Genomic DNA, 9,588 nt, shown 5'->3' on the forward strand with positions numbered 1-9,588 from the left:
GTGTGAATAGTGTAAAAGTCAAATGGTGTCAACTTAAAAAAAACGGAGGAAGTATGTGGCTGGCCACACGGTGAGGCTAGCCACTATAGGGGTTACTTTGCTAGTGTAAAGGGGTTACTTGATCAGTGTTAAAGGGGTTATTTCGTCATTGTTATAGAGTTACTCAGTTAGTGTTCTAGGGGTTACTCGGTCGGTATTACAAGGGTTACTTAATCGATGTTATAGGGGTTATTTTAAGTGGCCACACGGTGTAGCCGGCTGCACACAAGACGGGCTGACATTTTTTTCCTTTGCTTTTTAATGTGTTAACTCTAATTTTTTTTACTGTATTTATTTGTGAAATTAATTTCCTATTTTCTACTGTAAATTTGTTTTTTCAAGTAGGAGTAAGGGAAAAAAAAAGTGTTGGAAAAGGGGAGGAGTGAATAAGCGAGTGAGAAAGAGTGAATTATCAAAACCAGTCTCGTGAAGCAGAAAAATGGAGATAGAAAAAAAAAAACAAAGAGAAAATTTAACGGAAATAAATGCTTAACCCCAACCTCCCCTTCTTCTCTTTCTCCTCTCTTCTCCCTTCTTCTTCTTCCTCCTCCTTTCTCTCTCCTCTTTCTCTCTCTTCTGTAAAAATAAACCCCAAAAATTAAATTAAAATAAACAAAAATAAAAAACCCCAACACCCTTTCCCTTCCTAAGTTTAATAACACTCACATTCTTTGCTTTCCCCTTTTCTTTCACGAGATCCCCATCTTTCTCTCTCTTCTTACTTTCTCTCTCTAAAAGTTTACATGTCTTCTTCTTCCTTCTTTAACCCATTTCTCACATTCACATTGTTCTAGATTATATCCAGATTTTTTTTTTTTTTTTTTTTTTTGGGAATATAATTTTGATTTTCTGGGGTTAAAAATGGCGAATACTGGGAAACCCATTTCAGAGTTAGGGATAGATACTCTTTCAGATCGATTGAAAGACTCGTTTACTAACAATAAACCCGATTTCAGAGAACTCGATCTGGGTTCACCCGTTTCGCCTTTACGAACCACTCGAACGAGTGGACCCACTCCGAGTTCACTCACTACTACCACCACTACGACAACGACTACTACCAGCAGTTCTTCGAGTTCATCCGGGTCGTTTTCGGGTCGGAAGAATGATTCGAACCCGGTTTCAAAGGGTCACTCCGGCGAGCTCACCGGGTCTACTGAGTCTACCCCGAGAACTCGGCCGGGTCATAAACGGTCCGACTCGTGCGGGTCAACCGGGTCCCACCCGTTAATTTACTCCGGTGGAGGTGGATCGACGGTGAATTCGCCGCCGTTAAATGTTTTACCGACGGGTAATATATGCCCTCCGGGCCGGGCCTTGAAGACGGGTATGGTAGCTGCCCGGCCCGTTTCACGGCCCGATGTGTTAGGATTAGGAACGGGTAATTACGGTCATGGTAGCATAATGCGGTCAGGGAACGTTGCGCCGCGGTCAGGGGAAATGCTTGTCGGTGGTGGTGGTGGTGGTGGCGGCGGTAGTGGTGGAGGGGATCCGGTGAAGCGGGCGATATCGAGTTCGGATCCGGAAGAGGTGAAGAGGTTGGGGAATGAGCAGTATAAGAGGGGTCATTTTACGGAGGCGTTGAGTTTGTATGATAGAGCAATTGAGCTTTCGCCGGGCAATGCCGCTTATCGGAGTAACCGGGCAGCGGCGTGGACGGGTTTGGGGCGTGTTGGAGAGGCGGTTAGAGATTGTGAGGATGCTGTAAGATTGGATCCTGATTATGGAAGGGCTCACTTGAGATTAGGGTCTTTGCTTATTAGGTGAGTAAGTAATTGAATTGAATTGAATTGAATTGCATTGAATTATGTTATGACTTTGTAGATTATAGAATGAAATGATTTGATTTTTTATTGGGTTTAATTCAATGATTTTCATGTACATTGTTGAGTTATATGATACAGTTGATTGTTGCATTCATATTAGATCTGAATTTATGTGGTGGTTATTAAATTTGAGATGTTGGGTATGTTGATTACTTGAAATGTATAAAAATTAAAAGACGAAAGAAATAAAGATTGGGGCTTTATTGCTGTCTTGTGAATTACATCTTGTTTTGTTGTTGTTTTGGCTTATGTGGTCGCCAGTGTTGACACAGTCATGTTCATGATTTCATTTTCAGCATAATAGGGAACTTTTTGGTTGGTTTTGTGATTGATTGAGTGTACAGATGGTGTTGCTTTGGGCCTTGCTTAGTCGCATATGCTCAATTATGTCTTGATGATTTACCAACCATTGGTGGTGGATTACAGCAGTTACGGATTTCTATTTGTTTGATCCAATTCTGTTTGCTCAAAGGATGTGGATTAAACGAATTGTCATGTCAATAGGGGGAAAGGAAGGGGTGATTTTTCTCATTGAGGTTGAGTTGTCATTGTCCATGTTTAATTCAGGCTGGCTTCATTCTACAAGTTTGATTGCCAGTTGTGATTTTACATGCTTTAAAAACTTGGTTTGGTCGCTTGTCACCTGATGATTAGCTGCCGATCATGTTGCCACAAGTAGTTACAGTGAGGCAGTGATGCTATTTTAGAAAGTTCTTGTCCCTGCACATGTTTTCTTATTGTTTATACACTAATATTTTTGAGGATATGTTACTTTAAGAAGCAGAAATCATTTCCGGATGGTGGCAGTTGATAATTGATGTCATTGACTTGCTTCAGGGACCCTAAGTATTTGTTAATCATGGTAGTGGAATTTGTAATCAATTTCTATCATTTCCTTACTGTGTTTTTTCTTTGAACATGGGAATTACTTTCTTCGACCATGTGTATTGAAGACACTAATTAATTGAATATGAATTTGCATTTTTTTTTGTAGTTATTTATTTTGTTTCTTGGCTGGTTTTAGGTTAGGACAGGTAGATGTTGCTAGGAAACACCTATTCTATGCAGGACATCAGCCTGAGGCAACAGAACTTCACAAATTACAAGCAGTAGAGAAGCATTTAAATAGATGTTTTGATGCTCGGAAATTTGGAGACTGGAAAAGTGCATTGCGGGAAGGAGATGCTGCAATTGCTGCTGGAGCTGACTATTCTCCTCAGGTGAAATACTTTTTTTTTTTTTTTATTTTTTTTTTTTTAATAATTGTCAGTAGGTTGCTGGAATATGGTATACTTTCTATTATTGGAGAAGTCCATAATTTTGTATTTGTTACTCAAGCTAAGTGATTCAATGAATGTCCAGCTTTTCTCTTGTAGAGCAGAATCCCTTTTAAAGCTCCAGCAACTAGATGACATAGATAGCATTCTTTCACATATACCGAAAGTTGAACCATCTCCGAACTGCTGCTCACAGAGTAAGTTTTTTGGGATGCTTTCTGAGGCTTACCTCTTTTATGTCCGAGCCCAGATCGAGATGGCATTTGGAAGGTGAGTAGAGGAAGTCTTAATTATCTGGAGCGAGAAAAGTTTAGAAGCTTTGTAGGGAAAGTGAGAACAGATGATGGATATCTTGCAGGTTTGAGAATGCAGTTACCTGTGCTGAGAAAGCTGGGAAGATTGATCCTAGAAATATTGAAGTTGCAAAACTGCTAAACAATGTGAGGCTAGTGGCAAGAGCTCGTGCACGTGGAAATGATCTCTTCAAGTCAGAGAGATTTACAGAAGCTTGCGCAGCTTATGGTGAAGGCTTGAAGCTAGACCCTTCCAACTCAGTTCTTTTTTGCAACAGAGCTGCCTGCTGGTATAAACTTGGGATGTGGGAGAAGTCAATTGAAGATTGCAACTCCGCTCTTCGCATTCACCCTAATTACACCAAGGCACTTCTTCGAAGGGCTGCCTCAAACAACAAGGTACAACACTTGTAATAATTTTGTGCCCCTGTAGTATATTCTATTTAAAGGAGAAAAGATACAAAATTGTGTGTTTGAGATTTTGATCCTTTTGATGGTATGTTTGAACCTTTTGGTTGCTGTTGATTCACTTGATTGTAGCTTGAACAATGGGCTGAAGCTGTTAGAGATTATGAATTCTTGAGGAAAAAACTTCCACAAGACACTGAAGTTGCTGAAGCTTTATTCCATGCTCAAGTTGCATTGAAGAAATCGCGTGGTGAAGAGGTTTTCAACATGAAGTTTGGTGGTGATGTAGAGGAAATTTTAACCTTTGAGCAATTCAGAGCTACAATATCTTCACCAGGTGTCCTACCTTTGTACTTTAAAAACATCCATAATATATAGTACATTTTTTTTTTGTTCTAACATTAAACACCGGGGCTTGTAGGTGTTTCTGTCGTTCATTTTGAAATCCCCTCAAATCCTCAATGTAAGCGCATATCTTCTTTCTTGGATATGCTGTGCGGTCGATACCCTTCCATCAATTTTCTCAAGGTCAGTAATCTCTCACATCTGCCCTAGATTCTTGTCTCCAGATGACGGTTTTCCTTTTATGCTTTTACTTATTTTGAATACTTCATACCATTTTGTTGACAAATCTCTCATGCTCTATTCCTTCTTTTTACATAACTAAAGGTGAATGTTGAGGAGATCGCAGACGTTGCTACTGCAGAAAATGTCAGGATTGTTCCAACATTCAAGATTTACAAGAATGGTAGTCGGATGAAGGAGATTGTAAACCCAACAAGTGACGTGTTGGAAGCGACGGTGAGACACTATAGTCTTTAACACACGACTACTGTTATCTATAGTTTACCCTGAGTTTTTCCGGAAATTATCTTCTTACTGCAACCTTGCCGATCCAACCTAATGCCTCTCAAACAGCAGTTATTGGTGGGATGCCTCCCAGTTACAAAAATCAAATCTTATTCCCATCAATGTGAGGATTATTGCTAGTTCACCTGTGCCATAAAAACCCGAGCAACATAATAATCCCATTTAGGATCCAATGGCAGAAGGAACCAGGGGAGATAGCTTAGAACCCCCTCTTTCCCCCTCTTTTTCACCTTATAAAATTTATTCATTCATTGTCCACCACCCTCTGGTTCCACCTTTGTCTTCCCCATATCGCCTTTTAATTTTTTAAAATTTGCTTTTCATTTTCACTAAGCCAGCACCAGCTTGTAAAACCCCATCCTTGCCCCTTAAAATCTCTGTTCGATAAAGAAGAGAAATCCAAGATGTGTGTATACTTCGGTTAGGTGCAGTCGAGAAGAAGTGAGAAGATGGGCTGGCTGGCTGGCTAGTAGGAAAGAGGGATTCTGTACATGTATATATGTTGATGATATATACAAAAAATACAATTCAAGGCCATAATGGAGATTGGATGTCTGGTGGGTAATCATGGGTTAGTGAATAGAAGGATGAATATGATCAATTGAATGTTTTTTTCTTCTTTTTAAAATTATTTGTTGTTACTTTTGCTCAACCATTTTAATTATTTCATCAATAAAATCCCCCTCCCCCCAATTTTTCCCCAATGTTTCTGTTTCTTGATCTTTGACTCGCACCTACAATGATAACATAACAGTACTCGTACTCCTGCTCAGAATTAATTTTCCATTAACAAATAACAAATAGTGTAATTTGAACTAGTAATGTCATCGGTAATATTTTATTCCTTGAGGGAGTGCCTAATCTTGTTTGATGGGCAAACTCATGCATAGTCTGTCCTAGTCTTTTTAATGGTATAATAATGTGAAGTATCTTAATTAAAAGGCTGTCTTTCTTGTTTTATTTATATTTTTATGTATTTTTTTTTTAAAAAATTAAATTAATTGGGGCTGATTTTGGTGGTTGATGATATTGAATACTAACTGTTGTCTACCAACGTACTGTCCCCATGGGGGGACTGTTATGTTAAGCTTTATATCGGTGTACACATTGGAATCGACTAGGATACATCCCTCTATCTCATCTTCTATCACTGTTTAATGAAAAAGAGTAAATGATGGTAAAAACAAGAAGTTGGACCACTTTTTATTATAATTTTTGACTAGTCAATCATCGATTAGGTGGTGCTCGGTTACTCCTTTCGTCTGAAAATAGTTCTAGTTTTTCTCGCCTTTATTATAAGAAAAAGTTGTCAAATGATTAGTCTTAACTATTAAAGCGTACATGATTAATCTCAATTATACAAAATTTTTAATAGTAATGTTCTCATAAGTGGTGGAATCTATGAAAATGTTTGATACAAGCTTGTAATACTTTTTGCCTTTTGCTTGTTCTATATGCAATGTTAAAATTATACTCCCTTTATTCTAAAAATTATTGTTGTTTTTAAAAAGATAGGAAATAGTATCATGTCGTACCGTGCTATATTCATGATTTGTTTTTTAGGGGTCGTTTGGTTGACAAGGGAAATAACTTCCCATAGGAATTGACAAATTATGGGAATTAACTTCCCACATTAGAAATCCCATGAATTGTTAAAAGTTGTTTGTTATTCATGGAGGAATTTGCAAATCATGGGAATTTCAAGTTACCAAGGGGGTACTTGGTAATTTAATTCCCATGTTTTGTAGGAATTGGAAATTCCCATGATTTTGAAATTCCCCCATTTTTATGTTTTGTGGTCAACCAAACAAAACCTCAATATCTAATTTCCCATGATTTTCTATTTCCCCCATTTCTTTTGTACAACCAAACGACCTCTTAATATACCCTCATTTAATTGAAGTGATGAAGAGAGAACGAGAACAGGACAAACTATATTTAGGTCATTTTAGAGAAAGCTTTGTGAGAATTAATTCTTATAAAAGTAAAAAAAAAAAAAATTAATTTAAACGGTTAGAAGGTAGCGCAAATAGGGTAGTGGTTATGCGTTTTTTGTACTCATTGTTTACAATTATTACTCATTCATACCAATATGTCTCTTATCAATAACAGTGAAGAATGACACATGCCTATTAGTGAATATTTATGACCATAAATTTTCATATCTAATATTCCATGGAATTTATTAACTTGAAACCAAATAGTGAGAAAGATGTCATTTTCCTCTATGAGAATAAAATACTTACTTGGTAGGAGCCAATGTGCACAATTTAATTATTTAAATTGATGGACTAAATTAAATCAACGGTGGACTCCTATGCTTTTTAAATTATATAAAACATAATTTCGCTGTTTTTTGAGGTATAAATAATAGATTTTATATTATGAAGAACCAGACCCAAAACTTAAATTTAAATACGATGGTCACATTTTACCAACTAAACTAGTCTAACGATCACGTTTCGAATCCACGGAGTAGAGATTTTAGTTGAATTATAAGGAAGCTCAAGCTCTCATGCATTGTTTTAGATCATTCCAAGGAAGCATGTGCAAAATGTTAATGTATAACCGAGTGATAATTAGTGCCTTTTTATTGTTAAATATATTAAATTTAGCAATGGGACAATGAGAAGTGATGTCATGTGAAGTAGATCGCAATTTCAATATAATGTGTCAGTTTATAATGGGATTGGGGACCACTAAATGAACCGACCATTATGATTGATAATGTTGATTAATCCCAAAACAAACTAAACCCAATTTCTTATTTCTGTATTGGAGAAGGATCATTCTTTGGGACTAACATTTGTGTCATTAGCTTTCTCCTTCATCCACGGGTTCTTCTTTTAGAGGGCTATTTTAGATATGTCCTCTTTCTTTCTTGTTCCTTTTCTTTTTCTTTTTTCTACTTATTATTAAATAAGAGTTCAAAGATTAATATATCCAACTTAGGATAATTCTTATGTTAAAACACCTAAAACCATATTCCTAGGGATGACAATGAGTCCAAGACTCAACCCGAATTTGATCAAATATGATACACTTCATCAATTTTTTTAAATATTGCATCACTTGCCTATTAAGAAAATATCACAAATATTACACTATTTTTATTTTAGGAAATGAAATATTTGTATTTACACTACAAATACCAAATGTACCCTTATATTTTAACCCTTAATTTATTAGTTTATGTATATCATCACATGGACAAATGGACAATCTTGTATTTTTTACCGTTCTCTCTCATCCTTTTTCCACTACAAATAAACTTGTGCCCAACCCTTATGTTACAATAAAAAAAGAACGGAGGAAGGACATGTTTTGATTTATTGAAATGAGCTGAATTGAACTGAATTAAACTGAACTAAACCGAACTGAGCTGAACTCAATTGTTTATAAGAGAAACAAATTAGGAAGTGAACTGAAATTAAGCTGAAGTGTACAGGTCCGAAGTATACATCAGATGTAGGTCTATGTGCTAAGGGTCAGGTTTGGATCTCATTCTAACAATTTTAGATCCAACCCATTTTTTTTTGAAACACATCCAACCCATTGACCTAAACATCATGTTGTTTTAAAATTGTATTTATTTAGTACTTTGTATTTGCTTGAATAATTCTAAGTTGTTTATAACAATAATATATATATTTTTTTTTGTTATTTTATAATGTATAAATTTAGGATATGTTCTATTCACCTATTTATAGAAGACTTGTCAATTCGAATCTACAAATTTTGGATCGTGCTAAAAAAACTATCTTAAACAATGTAAAAACTTTATATCCATTCAAAATATGGCAATTAGGCCAAGTTGGGTTGAATTCAGGTCGAGTCGAGTTCGGATTTCTCTTAGTAACTTCAATTAAGTTCGGATCGATTAGGTCAAGGATTGATATCTGAACTTATTAGATATTGTTAAAACTTATTTTAGTTGTAATTTAAACTTGGATAACCCTTACCAAAACTTATTTTTCTTGAACTCATGTTAGTAAACTTTTTAGACTTAAATTAAGTGAAATCAAGGTGAACATAACAACCCCTTAGAGGTGCGCTATCTTCACTAATTTTTATTTTTGATGTTATCGCTATACTTGTTCAAATTTATCTAGTCAACCAATCTATCTATACTTAGTATTTAAAAACACAAACTAAACTTGCCACATGTCTCTTTCCCCTTTATCTTTCTTTATAATCATTCTGTTTCCTTAACCCCTTTCCTTACTGATAAGTGGTTTATTTGTATCCTTATTGTGGTGATTTTAACTCGATTTTGTAATATTTTCTCCTACTTTTCCAATTTTTGTAATCTTTCTTTATATAAATGTTGTATTTTGGCTTTGTCACCTCCTTACGTGTTTGTGTTTATGATTGCAGGTATAGGTGAAGCTTTGACAAGCAAGGAAAGCTCTTGAAATACTCAAGATAAAGCAAGAAGTAAAAGGGAGAGGCCGCTCTCGGAAAAGCGGGCGCTCCAGATTTGACTCCTACAATCTGCCATCTTGCTGTTCTACCAGGATCGGACGTACACCTCTTTAGGAGCGGTCGCTCCTGCACCTTGCACCACAATCTGCTCCAACCAAGAACTTTAGGGGCGGGCCTTACTCTGCTGCTACATTGCCTCATTATGAAAGGAGGAGTGGGGGCACAACCCCTTAGGAGTGGGCTCTCCTCCCTTGTTATTTTGAATCTGCCTCATTCTGAAGACAAAGGAGCGGACACTCCTGACTTTGTAGCAGGTGCTCCAGTTTCTGGAGCGGATGCTCCCATTGGGGAAACCAACTTTCTCTTGACGAAGTAACCTATGTAATTCGGAGAGTATAAATACTATCCCTTTTGTTCATTTTGAGGACAACAATTTTAGAATAGTTTTCA

At 36.5% G+C, this 9,588-nt stretch overlaps 1 protein-coding gene across 1 annotated transcript; it reads left to right on the forward strand.

The window, feature by feature from the left end:
- Positions 1-592: 592 nt before the first annotated feature.
- Positions 593-5,417, forward strand: LOC145574817 (TPR repeat-containing thioredoxin TTL1-like). The gene is made up of 7 exons (XM_081632678.1): positions 593-1,802; positions 2,890-3,085; positions 3,228-3,412; positions 3,501-3,834; positions 3,976-4,180; positions 4,265-4,371; positions 4,513-5,417. Exons 1-7 carry the CDS (start codon positions 901-903, stop codon positions 4,663-4,665), a joined length of 2,082 nt encoding a protein of 693 aa, XP_081488804.1. The 5' UTR covers positions 593-900; the 3' UTR covers positions 4,666-5,417.
- The last annotated feature ends 4,171 nt before the right edge of the window (positions 5,418-9,588 follow it).

This window comes from Chenopodium album, chromosome 13 (genome assembly GCF_948465745.1).
Source record: "Chenopodium album chromosome 13, dcCheAlbu1.1, whole genome shotgun sequence".
NCBI lineage: Eukaryota > Viridiplantae > Streptophyta > Magnoliopsida > Caryophyllales > Amaranthaceae > Chenopodium > Chenopodium album.